Genomic DNA, 18,538 nt, shown 5'->3' on the forward strand with positions numbered 1-18,538 from the left:
GACAAAGGTTCGGCAGCCAGTCTGTCTGTGACACCTGGCAGTTGAGGCTCTCAGAACGTTCTGCTGATGCTCAGGAGGCCCAGTGGCCTGGATTCAATCAACATTTGCCTTCAACTTTAACCAAAAGCAAGACTTACTTTATTCCCTTCACAATCAGTTGTCAGATTGCAGCGATTACCAAAACTGATGAAGAAAATGGTCCACTTGTAGTGAAAAACAGCAACACTTTCATGAACCTAAGGACAGCTATTCATTGATTCCAGGACTGAATTGCACACATACAGTCAATGGGATCTTGAGGGCTTCCCCCATATGTCATAAATTGTGATAAATTGTGAAATCGAGCGTACGAGAGTGTTCTAGAATTGTGTAGTGGCGCAGAAAACGTCTGTGATGCATGACTTTGTCAGATGAGTAGTGCCGGTTGTTCCTCATACAATGTAGGTTGAAGGCAACAGATCCCCTTATAGATGGTGTGGAGAAATGAGGGATGTGGAAAGAGTTATGATGATGTGCGCACAAACGGAGACAGGATCATCCTAAAGCTCTGACTGCTCACACCTCGTGTCTCACCCTGTGATGTTCCATTAATACTTGCTGCGGTCATTTGTGGAAGAGGTTGTGCCGTGATGTAGCAGAGAGAAGCTGCCAGAAATGTTGTGAGCTTTCTTCTTGTCGATGAAGGGAACGTTTAAATCAGATGACAATCATATGTGGGGGTCACCTCATAATTTTGCACCATGCTGATGATTTGTTTGGTTACAGTATCAACTGCATTTAATGTGCGTTATCTCACATGAACCTCATCTTTGTCCGGAGCATATGAGGCACCGTTTCATGTTTTGGTAGTGGGTGCAAAAATAATAAGAAAAAAAATTAGAAGAAGCAGTATTAGAAGAAGAAGTTCAACTCAACAAAGGAAAAATCGGAGAGGTGCCAACAATGATTCACTGTATTTCAACACAGTGCTAAACTGTAAAAGTAATAGTGGATTCTAGGCAAGAGGCTCAGCAGAGAACTCATTGACAGCAAGTATGTGAGCGTGTGTCTGATTATTGCCCTATGTGCTGTACTGCTATACCATTCTGTGTTTGCATACATGAGAAGAGGCATTGGCTTTATGGATTCCATTCTTAAGAATGTATAACTGTTCTCAGAGTTCTCAGAGTAATGTGACAACAAAGGTGAGAGTCAAATGCATTGTGTATATCCATACATTAATTCTCCAGGGGTAAAGGAACACAAGGAATAAGGGTTGCTTGGTTACCAGCAATCTATCCATGATTATGCACGCAAGGGGACAGGAGATGGCTGTAAATGTTGCTTGCATCATACGGTTGCTTATCTGTTCATGTTTTTTTTTTCCAAGAGGCACACAAACACACATCTTGCTCTGTTTGCTGTAAGTATGTTGTTTCATAAAGTGTGCACATGAATCACAATATCTATTTTGAATTTTGGAAATTACCAGCAACTAATAATGTTGGGGCAACAAAATTACAAAAACAACTACTGCAAGCAACAACAGCAATGAAAAGCATTATTAGTATTATTGCTACAATAAGCACATTTTATTACTGTTATTTTTTTCATACAGACAACATTCATAATGCAGAAGAGGACTCCGCATCTGAGGAGCTCTGTTTGTCCTCATGTGACTGGTGTTAACCAGGCTCGGCGCCAGGAGAAAATAACAGATTGGTGCGACTGCAATCCACGGTGGTGCACAAAAATTCATAAATACTATATAGATATAAGGATATAAGGAGACAACTGGGGGTGCACTGAGGTCCGTCTCAATGCACCCCTAAGCACCCGCATAGCGCCGGGCTGTTGGAAACTAACTACAAAAAAATTCCTGGCTTGGTAGCTCGTGTGTATGTTGCCTGTTGCTCGGAGAGGCGCGGGGAACACGCAGGTGGAGCCTCGCGTGACTTATTCACAGGCTCGATTGGACACCTCCCACTTGTATCGGTGCTGAAAAAGCGCCTTGACCGCTCCCACTGGATATATAATGGCGCTACCCGGTCCATGCTGTGCAAACGCGAAGATGATGAGCGCGCAAGAGCCTCCCGCAGAAATCGCTCGAGTCTTCAGGGGAACTTTCGTACACTCGACACAATATGCAGCTGTAGAAATTCTCGAAGATACGGTTCTGGGAGTCGATATAGAGGGAAAGGTAAATTTTATTTCTGTACTCAATATAAGCCTCACTGAGACACAAATATTACTTTTTGATGTACAGAAAACATAGCCTGAATGCAATTTAAAGTTGATAGAGGAGAGGTTTCCATTATCGGTGAACTAATATTATCTGAATTTTCCAAAATAATGCACACATAATTAGGCACAGAATGGGTGTTGCTCTGTTGCTTATCTTGGTATTCCTCGTTGCGTAGTTGCATAATATATGGGTCAAACAATAAGGCATAATTTCTAGCTATTCTAGTTACACAATTAATATATTATAATATCATAATAAATTGAGTGTAACATAAAAAATTAATAAATATTCTGTAGTTGTTTCTAGTCAATTACTTATAAAGGCTTCAAGCATACGTAACAGATATGGCTTATTTTATGTACCCACCTTGAATTATCGGGAGTGTGCATGCATGTTAGTTGGGCTTCATACTGCATGCAACTGTTGCATGTTAGCTAGCTTTCCAAAGTCCTTTTTGGGTGTTTTTCAAATAGTTTTATGGTTGTTATTTTTTTAGCACTTGTTTGGGGAACTGGTGGTAGAGCCCAACAGTTGAAGTCCATAATTTGGAGTTGCAAACCGCTGCCCTATGAAATAATTACAGAGCATGGTATTGTTTTCTCAGATTGCCTTTATAGCGAGAGCAGAGGAAGTGGCCAGGCTCTCCGAAATACGGGGATTCAAAATATCCGATGTGAAGCACCTGGGAAAACAGTGAGTAATCAGCTGCATTTGGAGGCAGGTTGTTAGTACTACTACTACTACTACTACTACTACTACTAATAATAATAATAATGCATTTTGAACTGCTTCAGAAATCAACAAGTCTGTTAATTTTGATTCTGTTTCCATTCAATCGATCAATCAATCAGTCAGTTTGTCGATCATTTGATCAATCAATCATGGAGCCCTGGTGAGTGATGTTACCTCCTTTTTTATACCGCTGTATTATAACAGATTAAGTAAGGCGATTTTCCCCACATGCTGTACACTCTGTATTCACATAATATGACATCATCCACAAATGTTGTACAATGAAGCATTTTCTTTTCCATGACTGATCTTTTCTGCGCTTTCCCAGAGAGATTTGAATGACTATGCCCCATGCAGATTTCCAGATGTTGACCTGTCAGCCCAGAGAGGGGCCATTCCTCCTCTTGTGCCCTTGATTAATCGTGCAGGGGTGAGGAGGGGGCAGCTTCCTTGTCACATTCTCTTGACAACGCTAGTAGTCATGGCCACCATCTTGTTTTTGCAGCAGGTTCTTCATGCCTGGCTTGGTGGACACACACATCCACGCCTCTCAGTACAGCTACACGGGCACTGCCCTCGACCTGCCCCTGCTCCAGTGGCTCAACACCTACACCTTCCCCGTCGAAGCCAACTACAAGGACCTGGACTTCTCCCAGGATGTGTACACCAAAGTTGTGGTGAGCTTGAACTGGTTTCCAGATTAACCTGCTTTGCAGATTTAAAGTCAATGAGTAAGCCACATGAATTGTAGGGAAGTCCACAGGGTGCTGTGTGCTTGATATTGCCACCTAATGGCCACACCAAAATAATGTCACTGTTTAGGTGGGGCCCTTATTGTCCCTGGGCGCCCAAGTGACTCAGTTAACAAGACACAGGTCTTGTTAAGTGGCAGGCTAGCCTATAACTCTGGTTCAAACCTGAATTTGTCATCTGATGTCAATGACTAGGTACCTGACTCACAAACAGTGGCTATATTTCCTAGAGCAGCTGTGCCCCATGCAGATTTCCAGATGTTAGTCTGTGTTTCTGACATGCCTATCCTCAGACAGGGCACTGTCTATGTAGGGAATATTGCTGTCCCGTAGAGGCTCTGGTCATTTTACATTATGTTACATTATGTCATTTAGCAGACAGCTTTACCCAGAGCAACTTACATAGGTTACAGTTTTTTTTTTTTTTTTTTTTTTTTTACACAATGTATTTACTATAGGTATTTACTGAGGCAGTTGTGGGTTAAGTACCTTGCCCAAGAGTACAACAACAGTGCCCCAGTGGGGAATCGAACTGATAACCTTTTGGTCACAAGTCCTGCTCCTTAACCACTATGCTACACTGCCCCCCGCAACCGGTAACATTCCTCAGCGAATATAAAAATGAATAAAATGAGATCTTTTAAACCTGTTAGAGCCTCGTTTGTTTATTCAGAATGCAGACAAGGTGATGATGTAATTAATAAAATAAGTTTATTAACACAACGCGAACACTGACGAAACAAAACAAAATAAACTAGAACGCTAAACAAATAATGACAAACAAGAAATGAATTAATGAATAAATGATGAAAAAGGCTATTGCAGGACAAAACAACACAAAAAGGGGAAGGTAAAGATAACCCTAAGGGTGAGTGTCAGATTGGGCTTTCAGCAGCAATGAGTCAAACTACAATAACTTGTGAGGTGATAACCACAGTTTGACGTGTGCTGATAAAACATTATTTCGGCACGTCTAACTGTACAAGTTACCTTATTTTGACATGCTGCACAAAGCACATTTTGCCAGTATTAAACAACAGTACTTGTCAAATTATTGAGGAGGATGAGTCCATTAGACCTGAGGGGATGGCAGCTCATTTGTTGGAGGCCTACTGGGGAGGCCGTATTCTGTTTCCCAACAGAGGCTTCTGGGCTTGTCACAGGAGACGGAAATGCATAAGGGGAGATTTGTTACCTGACTGTCGTTGGGAGATATGTTTCCATCCTGGACAGTGCAGTGAGCAGGTCAGGGGTAACAAACATGACAACATAACAAACATTTGGTCCATCTGTTTTGGATGGGAAGCACCCCCCCCTTCTCAGAGCAAGGAGGGGTCCACTAGCAGAGCTGTCAGAGGTGCAAGGCCATCAGAGAGGAGCCAAAGTTCTTTTTTTAGAAAAAATAATCAACTGCTCTTGTCTTATTAGTCACACATGCCTTCTCGAGTATGTGTCTTTACCTTAGTTGATGAGTTCATGAGAACTACCACCCAATGTCATGGTAACTATGACCTTATTAAAAGTTAACCTGTAATCAGAGCCTCTCCCCCTCTTCCCCCTTGCATCTGTTGTCAATAACTAGGATCCTCACTCTCAAAAACTGGCTTTGTTTCCTAGGGCAGTTTGAGCAGTTGTGTCCCATGCAGATTTCCAGATGTTGACCTGTCAATCCAGGGCAAGGTCATGCCTTCTCATCTTTCCCTGATTTGTGATGTGTAGGGAGATCGCCCCTGTTACCATATTTAACTGACCATAGCAGGCTGGCAGGGCTTTCTTCTTCTGCCAGAGTTTCCTCATCTTTGTGCTCTCAGAAAACTTGTTGGATGCCTGCACGTTGCTCAGATACCCTTATCCTCCCATGGGTGGCCACTCCACTGTAGTGTGCTGTGAGACTTGCAGTGTGAAAATAGCTGTAGGTTGATTTTGTGTGAGGGTATTGCATTTGTCTTGTCAGCACTCCTGCAAAAGGTGCAGAGGTTGTTGCATTGAGACAAGCCGAATGCACTGTTGGCAATTCCATAAACAGAGATGCATGAAGGAGGAAAAATTATTTTTTAAAAAAGATAGTTAACCGGCCCTGTCTCATTAGCCACACATGCCTTCTCGAGTGTGTCTTCACCTTGGTTGATGAGTTCATGAGAACTACTTTCTAAAGTCAGGGTAATTATGACCTTAATAGGAGTTAATCTATAACCGGAGTGTCTCCCCTATCACAGCTTTTTACACAGAGCAGACCAATGAAATCTTTGCCTGCTCACAGAAGAGCTCTGCTTGCCACAGGAGGAACATGCTTTTGTGTGCCTTTTATGCTCTGTCTGTTCACATGCTTGGACTTTGGTAGAGCCCATTCTTGCTGATTGTTTCCTCAATTCTTTAACACTGCTGTGATGGTTGCTGTTTACCTTTCGGTGACACCCCAGAGATCTTGATACACTTACTGTACTTTACTCACTGTACTTACTGCATTTTCTGTTGAAAAGCATAGTTGAGCTGAATATCCAGCTGACCAGCAAAACCAGATGAATTTTTGCCTACAGTGGACTGTGCCTTCCCGCAAGCGTATTTAACCAAAGGGAGCTCAGCATGGTTTGCCAGGCTCAAACACTTTGCATGTACCATTTGGTAAAGCACAAAGCAGTCCTCAACTGAGATACGGTGACTTCATTAAAGGATGATGGAATTATGGACTCTGATATGGAGGGTAAAAGTGCTTCATTGGTTTGAATGGCCGGTCACAGTCGGATCGCATGGTGTTCTCCAGGCCTAGTTCTTTGGGAAACCCTGCACGCCCTTCACGTGAGGGTTTAAGTGAACACATGGGCAGTCCTAGTCTAGAACTGTTACCATTTTGTATTCTTCAGTTGCTCTCAATTCGGGCTTGTGGCTGGTCCAGTGAAACAAAGGATTTGGTGAAATTACCCACTGCAGACATTGCAGGATCTTGTACACAAGCCTGTAGGATGCCTCTTGATATGATATAGGATCTAAGGAGGAGCTGTTGTATCTCTGTATGGAGTGACTGGCTTGGTATGTCAAAGACATGGTTTTGTTTTGAACGTTACTGTTATGACACAGACGAGTTTCTGTGAGTCGTTTGGAACAGATAGATTAGATTTAGATGAAAAATGAACACTTAAAATCCCCTCCATGCAAATATATGAACATGTCTTTTTGTGTCTCAGAAAAGAACTCTGAAAAATGGCACCACCACTGCCTGCTACTTTGCCACTATCTACACAGACTCCACCCTGCTACTGGGAGAAATAGCAGGTAGGTGATTTGTGGTCCTGTTAGTTTAATGCATCTGTTTAATTTGTATAGTATATGGTTTGCTTTCAATCAACATCTTTCCTTAACTTTGACTAAATTCAAGAGTCAATTTTATTCTTCACAAGCACAGTTTGGTGAGTTCAGCAATTGTACAATTTTGTCAAAAAATTGTGCTGACACACATGCATAAACTTGCATTCAAAATTTAAACCATTGATTGAATCACTGACTAAATGCAAAGATGTTTGTGTAGATGCACGTACATGTGGATTTGTGTGTGGTTATGGATGTGTACATGTGTATGCATGTGGGTGTGTGTGTTTGGGGGAAGAGACATCTATTTATGTCTTGCTGTGATTCTGAATACCAGGTCCCCCTGTAACCATTTTAAAGAAATGGTTGCCTTGAGTTTCAAGGGAATGGCGTGGGGGGGGGGGGGGGTAAACCCTTTCAAACTCCAACCCTGGTGTGTCACGCTTGACAGAAATTCAAATATATGATTTCCTGCAGAGAGAAAGATGATTGGATAATGATGGCACGGCCCAGCTGCGAGGCCGATGACCCCTGTTACACAACAGTGACATGGCGCTTAGGTGTAAAAAAAAGACTGAGAGGGAAAGAACACGTTTTAACTGTTACGGAGAAACGTGGGCAGAACTTTTACCCGCACTAGGGTAAAAGTTCTAGCCATCTCCTGAATACCATCCTGATTGTTTCATGCTCAGAAAAAAAACCACTTAAGTAAAATTAAAGATACATTCACCCCGGAGGGCAGACTTTGTTGTTTTCCTTACAGCAAGGTTGGCAGACAGATGAAGTGTTATGGCAATGTTGTCACAATGTTGTACTTTGGTCTCCCGGTAGTAGCGTTTCCCGTAAAACTGCACATGAGCCTCACTTCTAATGCCCTGTCTCCACTTGTCCATGGCTTGTTTCAGCCAGACTGGACAGATGCTCCAATGTACAGTGGAGACAATTATCTGACGGGTCTGGCCGAACATGTCTGTCCATTCTGGTTTAGACAGGCTACAGACAGCCTGGCGGAGAAGAACAATAACTGTGCATGAAACACGTACTTGTTTTATCCCTCCATTTAAGTGCAGGTAATTAACTTGTCAGGTATGCTTAGCTTCTTGGCGTGTGTCTATCATTGCATATTTTTAAACCGCCTGTAAAACCAGTTGGCAGTCATGATTCCAGAGTCCAGTTTTTCATTACGCTGTTCTGCAAAGCATTTGTCAATATCAAAAGCCCCATGAAAGAGCTATCAAGGGAAATTATCACAAGTGGATGTGGATTGCCTTCAGTGGAAGTCCATGTTTGTTGTATTTGAAAGACATAAATCAGAGGAAACCACTACACAGCACCACAGCCCCTCCAGGCCTGCTTAAGGTCTCTGTTTCTTCCTCTCCCTCAGATAAGTTTGGACAGCGTGCCCTTGTGGGCAAGGTGTGCATGGACGTCAACAATGCCGTGCAGTGCTACAAAGAAACTGCATGTGATTCGACGAAGGAGACCAACCGGTGAGCCGCCAGCGTGGTTTCACAGGACCCGGAGTGTCTTGAAACCTGCTGTTTTTACTGCAGCTAATATGACAGCATAGAGAAGAATTATGGCTGGAGTGGTGGAAGAGGCCATACCCTCATGGGTCCTCTTGTTACTGACCATTCTCGGGTCAAAATGGCCCAGCAGTTGTATATAAAAGCCTGTCTCATATCTTTGTGTCTGTGGGTAATGCTATTTTTTCTTCTTATGGGAAAATTTGTTGATGACACATTTCTGTGGGTGAGCTATATCAGTTCAGTTTACTACTTAGCATAAGTAGCATAAGTCCAGTTCAAGCTCTGCTGTTCTTGAAGTGGAGAGGGACGAGGTGGCCTATATCTTTCTGCTGGAGTCAGTGACTGTATTCTTGTGAAACAACGTTGTTCTTGATTTGCAGGTTCATCGGGGCACTTCTGAAAAGAAAGGTAAGTGCTCTTAAGCAATCAAGCCAAATCCAGTGAATCCACATGAGAATCCACAGAGACACACTCTGAAGCTGCTGATAATGGCCTGACCGATTACTGTGGTTACTGGTTGCACAATCACTATTGTTAAGTTACACTACCTTAATTTACTGAAAAGTTCTTCAGATATGTTGTGTCATGTGTAACTCTGTATTATATTTACACTATGTCATCCTAAATATGCCAGTCAGCTATGTAATATTTTTATGTAGATACACTCTCACATCAGAAAGGTCTCTCTCACAGATTTTATATGTTTAAGTGAGAACTTAACCCTTTCGCATGTAAGTTTTAAAATATTTCCACCTACCCCCCAGCGTGAATTTTTTCAGCTTGTGCACACCTGATTTTCTAGAATGTAGTTATGACCGCTCGTTTGACCATATTACACAAATATTCATATACTGTATTTCCCAGATGAATAAGCTCGCTTTATCCATGAAGGCACTGGTCAGTGCAATCACGCTGCTCGCTTGACTCAAATAGCAAGCATAACATGAAAAAAATGCAACCAAGTCATTTGATGTATTGAAATATTTAGTCACTCCCAGAAATACAGGATTTCAGTATTTTAATAATTCATATGTCATTGAGCTTCTCTTAGTTTTCACCACCGGGAGTCAGAACTGTGTTATGCTGTTTATGTTGCAACTTATGTGAAGCTGCATTGAAAAATAATCATATTGCATTTGTGGGATGTTTTTATGTGAAAAACCCAGAATGGAGAAGTGCATGCTGGGAGTTTTTGTGGTGTTTTGCAGTACCCACTGGTGCGGCCTGTTGTAACCCCCCGCTTTGCGCCCTCCTGCTCCTCCACGCTGCTCAGCCACCTGGGAGAGATTGCCAAGAACAACGACCTCCACATTCAGGTGTGCATACCCGTGCTACATCGGTACTGCACAAACACGTAGTTCTGATCGGTCCTTTTAACGTCTCCGGCCCTGAGGACGTGAAACTCCTTGGGGGCTATCCTTGGTGGATGTGATATTTACAGGTTCATCCAACATACACACCTGTGGTGTGTAGCTTTCAAAGAAAGCATTCACCAGAAATTGTGTTGGTGTGCTAACCACATTCTTCCATATTAATCCACTATTACTCATTTTATAACCCATTATTATCCATTTAAAAACATCATTACCCTGAAGCAGCAGTGCACTGGTATTGGATACATTTGTGCATTCGCCGAAATGACGTTATACTGCATTCTCGCCAGTTTTCTCTAACCTGATGCGGGGACGTGAATGTAGGGTGGTTTATGGAGCCTCCCCGCCGAACCCCCAAAGAAATGCAAGCGTTCTTACTGTTCCACTGTGCTGGGAGAAGGCTGGCAGGATGCAATAAACCAACAGTGCTGGTATCTCAGCTGTCTTGCAACCCCTACACACAAACTGTTGCCCCTGCGGCCTCTGGCAATTAGGTCGTGGAGTTCAGTTGCTCTCGCTACTGGGTTGACCTCTTGAAAGAAATCACTGAATCTGATCGTCTTCATAGACAGCACCGTCATGTTTGGTGTTGTGAAAAGCTCATTTGAAGAGCCATAAGCTGGTGTTTTAAGTGATTTAGTATGGTGGCCACTTACTAAGGATCTCAGATCCATCCCATACTCACCAGTGCCCATCTGTACCCCTGTCATTTGACAGTTGGTGTTGTGCAGTGTGTGTGAATTTTAGTCTCACACAAGATTCCTTGTAAATCTTATCTACTGCAGTTATACATTGTGGTTTTAAGGTCACAGTTAACAGAAAATACACCTAGAATTTTTGATAGGTGTGCTCCATAGTCACTTGCGTATATGCTAGTGGCTTCACAAAATTGTATTATTTATGGACTGAGCACAGGTCAAAGGCACATTTGCACCTCCCAGAGACACAGCAACCTGTATAGAGACACACTACGTGAGATAAGGAGATATGGTCCCTTATCTGCATTCTGTAACATTCTATAATAGAGAAACATCCAAGTGATTAGTATTACCAGTAAGACGGATTAAGAGTTGAATAATATCTGACTAACTGTGTTCCTTAATCGTTGGGCACTTTGGCCATTGGTGAGTTGATTCCTTTATGGACATGGTTTATCTTCATTAGCTCAACTACTCCAGCATAGGGCTAAAGGAATCACAATGAGAGAGCCAGTTAGCTGTGTTGAGCCACCTACTGAATGTCAGATAAAGATGAAGCCTGTTTCTGTTCCTCTTACCCCAGAGTCACATCAGCGAGACCAGAGAGGAGGTCACCCTGGTCCAGGAGCTGTTCCCAGACTCCGAGTCCTACGCAGACGTCTACCTCAAACACAACCTCCTCACCGACAAGGTCAGCCCATGACACGCCTACCTACCACCTCTGCCCTTCATCTGAGTGTCCTCAAAAGTCCCTACACCCTACGTAGTCCTACACCTAGACCTACAAGTGATTCAAGTCCCCATCTAAATAATCGCCTCTGGAAAACCTTGCCTTTCCAATGGACAACACAGTCTTCAGGACAGGATATGACCAGCATCGGGTGTGGTTTGGGTTGCGATCTGCACAGCGTCATGTGGTATAAGCCCAGCCCTGCTTACTGAAAAGGAATGTGATTTTGGCTACTCATGAGCACGGGGCAGATGCAGATCATTGTGCCTCTGCCATGGCTCCATTCTGGAAGTGAAACACCTGCACACGTGAGACAGCCCTACGCAAACAGACTCATTGCAGCTAGAATTCTGACCCCGGGTTGAAGTCCATTGACAATCCCTGGCATTATGTCAGAGACAGTTGACTGCACATAGACAGGAGCTGAGCACAGGCCGTTCGTGATTGGCTGCTAAAGAGAGAGTGTATCTTGTGTAAACCAGGCTGCAATTTCATTATGTCACTGCCATGAGCCAGAGAATTAGCGTCCCATAGTGGCTGATGGTGATGAAGTTAGTGATGACAATAATGACGATGATGACGATGATATAAGTTATGTAAGTTCAAGTTTATTTGTCATGTGCATACAAGTACAGAGTACCATAAGCAATAAAATAAAATGTGCCCTGGCGCTCTCTCAGCCCAAAATCAATAAATAACAATAAATACCAATAAATAGCAATAAAAGTACAATAATAATAAAAAAGACTAAGCCATAGATCAGACCTCAGCCCTTCTTCTAACTGAAATGTTGTTCAGGAGCCTTATTGCCTGAGGGTAAAAACTGTCCCTGAAGCGGAGGTCTGCGCTGTGATGCTCTGTAGGCGCTTCCCCGAAGGGAGATAAGAGAAAAAACTGTGAGCGGGGTGACTTGTGTCCTGCATAATGCATAGTGCCTTCTTCTTGCAGCGTTTGATGTAGATGTCCTGTATTGGTGGTAATGGTGATCCGATGACTTTAGATGCTGTTTTTACTGTCCTTATCAGGAGTGTATGATCATGTGAAGCAATGTTGCCAAACCACACCAATACGCTTCCTGTCAAGTTAATGAGGGTTTTTGTAGACAAGCCATATTTTTTGAAACACTTCAGAAAATAGAGTCCCTGGTGTGCTTTCTTGATGACACAGCTGATGTGAAGAGACCAGGAGAGAGAGTCAGAAATATGAATGCCTAAGAACTTAAAGCTATTAACAATTTCCACAGGAGTGTTATTTATGGGAACAGGTGTGTGTACTGATTTACTTCTCCTGAAGTCAATAATGAGCTCCTTAGTTTTCTCCACATTAAGGGACAGATTGTTTTTGTGACACTACATGATTAGGTTTCTCACTTCATCCCTGTAAGCCATCTCATTGTTGTCAGTAATAAGTGCCATCACTGTTGTATCATCTGTGAATTTCACAATGCTGTTAGTAGGATATTTAGCCACACAGTCATATGTGTACAGACTGTACAGTAAAGGACTGACACAGCAGCCTTGTGGAGCACCGGTGTTCAGAACTGCAGTGGATGAATATCTGTTTCCAACCCTAACTATCTGCAGTCGGCCTGTCAGGAAGTCCTGTAACCACCTGCAGATGGAATTGCAGTGGCCAAGGTCTATCAGCTTAGTTACAAGGATAGATGGAATAATTGTGTTGAAAGCACTGCAATAATCAACAAATAGCATCCTGACATATGTGTTTTTACCCTCCAAATGTTGTAGCACAGTATGTAAAGCCAGTGATACAGCATCATCCACAGCTCTGTTAGATCTATATGCAAATTGTAATGGATCGATAGTAGCAGATATACTGTTGTTTATATGTACTTTCACCAGTTGCTCAAAACACTTCATTATCACAGAAGTTAAAGCTACGGGTCTAAAATCATTCAAGTGTGTAGCAGGTGATTTCTTAGGCACAGGTACTATTATAGATTTCTTAAAACATGTAGGAACCATACAGAGGGAAAATGACAGGTTCAGAATGTCTGTGAAAACAGAAGCAAGTTGGCTGTAGCAGGACCTTAAGACCCGAGGTGTAATGCCATCTGGGCCCGGGCATAGAAAGTATTTAGTTCATCTGGGAATGAAGCGGAGCGATGTGATGATGATGATGATGATGATGGTGCAGTAAAACTTTAAATAAATATGTAAGATTTGGTAAGACAGAAGAAGGTCATGTAAACTTTGATGAAGTAAAAGTAATTTGTCACTGATGCAGTGTGTGATGATGATAGTGATGGTGATTATGATGATGATGACGATGAAGATGTCGATTGACAGACCGTGATGGCCCATGCTTGTCACCTCGGTGATTCGGAGCTGACGCTGTTCAGGGAAACAGGAGCTGCGATCTCTCACTGCCCTAACTCCAACATCTCGTAAGTACAGCTGGAGCTGTCCCAAGTGCAATACAATCAGACAGAGCTGTACCAAGTCCAGCACCATCAACAGAGCTGTATTAAGTACAGTACTATCTTTAGAGCTGTCCTAAGCAAGAGCTGTCCTAAGTACAGCACGTTGTTAAAGCCTAACCTCAACCCTAACCCTGACCCTAACCCTAACTTCAGTCCCGGTGGTCAGAGTTGTCCTCAGCCTGCCTGTTGAACTCCCCCCTGGGCTGCAGTGGAGCTGCATGTGGGGCTTCTGCACAGAGGGGCCTTTGTTCCAGAGAGGGGCCACGTGCAGCAGAGCAGAGTGGAGGAGTGCAGTGTGCAACAGTGTAGCCTGTAGCAGTGTTGAGTGGTGTGCAGTGGTGTGGTTGGCACCTTTTTCCCCTGTTGAAAACCACGTCTATAAAACAAGATTAAAAAAGGATTACATCATGAATCAGTCTAATTCACAGAAATTAAACTAATGACAAATATACTCTTTGTGTGTCCCATATTCCCTTTGTGATGAGAAGCCAAAGTCCTGAGTCACTGTGATCGTCAGAGTTCACATGGCACTTAACTCAGATACTAGGGAGTTCCCCAGTGTCTTGACCCACTTCCCGGTCTATCCCTGTGAACCTCGCCATTCTCATCACCTAATCCTCGCCCAGTTTAATTAACACCTCAGCTGATGTGTGGTAAGCGTCCTGCCACAAAATGGCTGCTGTGGATCCCTGCTAGAGAGATCCATGAAAGGTGCTACTTACTAGGTGTTCTCCTGGGTGAGGTCATCTCTCTGACCAGGCGCCAACTATGTGACAAGAGCAGATGAGAATGTGCCAGAACAATTACGATATACCCGTGTGTGATGTCACTTTAACCTTTTACATGTAACCCATCCGGGGTCATTTACAGCATGAGGTTATTGTTGCTGTAGTTGTTGATGTTGTTACCTGTGCATCTGACCCTTGTTTGTGTGTGTGTGTGCCTGTCTGTCTGTTCAGGCTGTGCAGCGGAATGCTCGATGTTCGCAGAGTTCTGAGGCACAACGTGAAGCTAGGTCTGGGCACAGGTAGGTGAGCTGTTGCCCCACGGACACCTCCCTGGCCCGAGCTCCCATATGGAGCAGCAAGGCCACACTGCTGTTTCCAGAGACGATGAAGTCTCTGGAGTGAAGCAGACCCTCTGACCTTGTCCCAGCCCCTCTCTGTCTGCTATTTATATCCTCTGCTGGCTTCTGGGAGCTGACCCCATTGCTCCTCCTCAAACGTGTGTTGGAGCTGCCAAGACACACGTGCACACATGAACGTGGCTGTTTAACATTTTTATCTTCATAAGCATTTCATTTTGCATGCTGACCTCATCCCAGTCATTTTTTTACCTGGATTTTATTCTTTCACCTGCCCCCTGGGTTTGTTTTTTTCAGCTGCCCATGTTGTTTTTACCTGCTATTATTTGTCTGTGTTGTGTTGTTTTATCTGCCATTTTTCCTGCTCGCGTCATGCTGCTTACCTGTGCTGTTTCATCGCGGTTGCATGTTTTTCCCACAGACGTCGCCGGTGGGTATTCCCCTTCCATGCTGGACGCCATCAGACGAACGCTTGACACCTCCAAAGCTCTGACAATCCAAGACCCCCAGTATGAAACGCTCACCTTCGAGGAAGCATTCAGACTAGCTACTCTGGGAGGAAGCCAAGGTCAGGCCTGGCCTCTGTCGCTGAAGTTTCAGAGAATGGAGGAGCCCATTTACAGACCATTACTAATCCTTCTAGTGCCAGGAAGCATGCTGCAGTTTGTGGAAAACATGTATAATTTGCTGGAAACATGTTTTCCAGCAAAAGCATTAAAAACCCTGACATCAGTTTCCTGCTTAGGAATTTGTTTACAAATTACTGTGTGGTGACCTGTTGGCCCATATTAAATAAAATCTTATTGGTTAATTGTTGCAAATGTTCATGGTTTTTCCAGCGCTCTCCCTTGATGACCGCACTGGGAATTTCCAGGTGGGAAAGGATTTTGATGCATTGCTGGTTGACCCCTCTGTCCCAGATGGCCCATTTGATGTGTTCCCAAAAGAGGATACCAAGGTACAAATGTACTGCTGCTCACTAAACAGACAGATACTGGATAGCTCTTCTAGGATGATTTATGCATACATACATACATACACATGTATGCAGGTGTGTTTATAAATGAGTGTGTGTGTATATCTGTGTGCATATGAATGAGGGAATGAGTGAATGAGTGAGCGAATGTGTGTCCAGTACCTTGTGATGTTTTGACCTCACTGTCATCTCACACCCTTTAGGTCATTCTGGAGAAGTTCCTGAATTTGGGTAAGTACAGCCTCAACACAGGCCTCTGTGCCTGAAAGCTGCTTTGTGCTGAACAGACAGCATCGCCAAAAAAAACATGATCATTCAATTGCAATACGAACACAAACCGATATAAAGGTTCACTATTGTAAAGCTGTATTATGATACAGAACTGTGAAGAAGTCCTGATTTCATGTGTAAAGTAAATGTTAATTGTAGTAATGTGGTATTATGAGCATATTATGATGTTCTGTGCTGTTTGGCCCTCATCTTACAGGTGATGACCGGAACATCGTGGAGGTGTATGTTGCAGGGAGAAGAGTCGTACCATTTCAGGAGGCCATGTAGTTACCAGACTCACCTAATTTGACTTCTTGGGCTTTTACATTTGATTTCTCTTTCAGTGTACTCTGCGAACACATATATAGATACACGTGTCTGTATTTTTTACATGTATTTTGTATAGCGAATGAAAGTTAGCACTTGGCTTAGAAGGGACAGAAGGTCTTTGCAATCTGTCTGTGTTGTCTGTGTTGTGGACAGTTGGGCCTGGTTTTCTTGTTGGTGTTGTGAGAAAGTGAAATTCAATTAGACAAGACAGGCTCAAGCAAGAAACATCGAACAGAGGTCAGGTTTTCCTCTGTGTGGTGCAATATCTCCGGGAAAATTCAAACTAAGGATCAGCATCCTTTATTTTTGTTGGCTTTCATGATATTTACCAGGGGGAAAATATTAACCAATGGCATTATCTGTAAAAACTTTAAGTGCTTTTGTTGACTGTATATTAAGCCAGTCATGTTATTGTTATGACCAAGTTTCATTTAAATATAACTTTATCATAGAAATATGGGTTAAAGTGCCAACAGTACAATGCGATTGTATTTTTTTAACTAAATCCAAACCAAAATGCTGTTACACAAAGGGAACTGAAAAGAGATGTGCAATCACAATAAAATATATGATTTTAAATACAAATTGCATGTTTTGTTTCATCTTTTAATATGTTTACTGAGATTGCAGTTGTGACTGCAATACTTTAAAACAACTGATTTAATGAATGGTTTTACAGTGTTGTCTGTTTCCCTCATCCCTGCATTGTCTCCCACTGAAGCACAGTCCAAACCTGGACTGCTTGGCTTCCAAGACTAGGTGATCCTAGAGCTGCCCAGAGTAATATGGCAGTAAGACAGGTGCTGTTAACAATAACATATTATCAGTCAAGCAATGCCAAGTTAGACAGGAAGCATGGTGCCTTTGCACTTCTTGTGTTAACACTTAACCATGGATCAGTAGTTAAATATTTTCTCATTCTGAAGGAGATGAGTTAGTCAAAAATGACTGGATGCATCATTACAGTTCGAGTTACATATCAGAGCAAATTTCATGGTTTCATTTCCGGTTTGGGGTGTCAATATTCATTTATAAAGCAACAGTACTAAGAAAAACCATAACAGTCTTGTTCATTAATTGTATAAACAATACATCTTCAGCGAATCTCTCGATGCTGTAATGTCTCTTCAACAAAGACAGAATTATTTTATAGTTCGGTCCAGGTACAGTAACTTGGCAGGAGAGTTGTCACGGAGTGGTGGTTCCTTCTTTCACAACTCTTCTATAATGAATAACAACGGTTAATACACACATAGCAGGCCAAGGCACGTCCATCTGCAGTTTCCTAGACCGATCCTGTCGCAAACGTTCCTTCTGCTCGTGGGACCCACGTGTCCGTGACAGGTGGAGAGTCTCTTCCAAAGCCCTCTTAGCCATTTCTATCTGGCGGCTGTCACAAACAAACATAACACCTGCTGCCCGTTTCTCGAGGGATCGTGTCCCCCAAAGAGCTGCCTCCTTTTGAGTCATGCGGAGCAGTGCTTCAACACACACCTGATTACCGTGCTTAAGGGATCTCCAACAATCAATGAGTTTTTTGTTGGCCAGTTTCGCTGGAATGTATGGACTGGCTACTCTGATACTGGAAATCGCCTAAGCCGTTACGTTTTACATCATATTAACTGCATTCTACACATTAAGAAAATGACCGTATCTCCCGTTCCGTGTATTAGTGAGTTAGTGTGCGCGTGCGTGCGTGTGTGCAAGCAGACATGTTGGAGAAAAGAATCTCCTAATAATGTCCTAATAATGTAGTGTCTCAGTGGCCTCCCAGAATTGACCTGCAAAAAATAATGTACAGTAATCTCTGTGTTTCTAGACCAATACTGTATTTTTCGTGCAGTTTTTTGGCGGGACCATGTTGGTCGGTTGATTGGTGAGACAACCGAATAGCCTATATTCCCAAACCGGTCAGGTATAGATAATGACGCGTCGTGACAGAATCGCATTAATGGAGTAATCGCGACAATGGAAGCGGTTTAGAGACTATATAGGAATGCGATGCTTGTAAATATAGAAAATGTGCAATTGGTGTGGAAAGTATACGTGTCAACCAAACAAAATTAATATAAGGCATGGATCCGATCCGGTTTACAC

The 18,538-nt window shown here is 42.9% G+C and overlaps 1 protein-coding gene across 2 annotated transcripts; it reads left to right on the forward strand.

Annotated features, from left to right (window-relative positions):
• The first annotated feature begins 2,050 nt into the window (after positions 1-2,050).
• Positions 2,051-16,406, forward strand: gda (guanine deaminase). Of its 2 annotated transcripts, none has more exons than XM_036527884.1 (14): positions 2,051-2,179; positions 2,829-2,917; positions 3,462-3,633; positions 6,891-6,978; positions 8,396-8,501; positions 8,921-8,948; positions 9,749-9,856; positions 11,195-11,302; positions 13,648-13,745; positions 14,741-14,808; positions 15,287-15,433; positions 15,705-15,823; positions 16,045-16,072; positions 16,329-16,406. In XM_036527884.1, exons 1-14 carry the CDS (start codon positions 2,051-2,053, stop codon positions 16,397-16,399), a joined length of 1,359 nt encoding a protein of 452 aa, XP_036383777.1. In that variant the 3' UTR covers positions 16,400-16,406. The 2 variants fall into 2 exon arrangements, with proteins under 2 accessions (XP_036383777.1, XP_036383778.1); XM_036527885.1 differs by having other exon boundaries at positions 3,465-3,633.
• The last annotated feature ends 2,132 nt before the right edge of the window (positions 16,407-18,538 follow it).

The sequence above is a fragment of the Megalops cyprinoides genome, chromosome 4 (assembly GCF_013368585.1).
Source record: "Megalops cyprinoides isolate fMegCyp1 chromosome 4, fMegCyp1.pri, whole genome shotgun sequence".
Lineage (NCBI taxonomy): Eukaryota > Metazoa > Chordata > Actinopteri > Elopiformes > Megalopidae > Megalops > Megalops cyprinoides.

Coding starts and splice junctions, on each gene's coding strand:
- gda (XM_036527884.1), top strand. CDS start 2,051: ATGATGAGCGCGCAAGAGCCTCCCGCAGAAATCGCTCGAGTCTTCAGG. Junction 2,918..3,461: donor GTGAAGCACCTGGGAAAACA/GTGAGTAATCAG, acceptor TTGTTTTTGCAG/CAGGTTCTTCATGCCTGGCT. Junction 8,949..9,748: donor GGGCACTTCTGAAAAGAAAG/GTAAGTGCTCTT, acceptor GGTGTTTTGCAG/TACCCACTGGTGCGGCCTGT.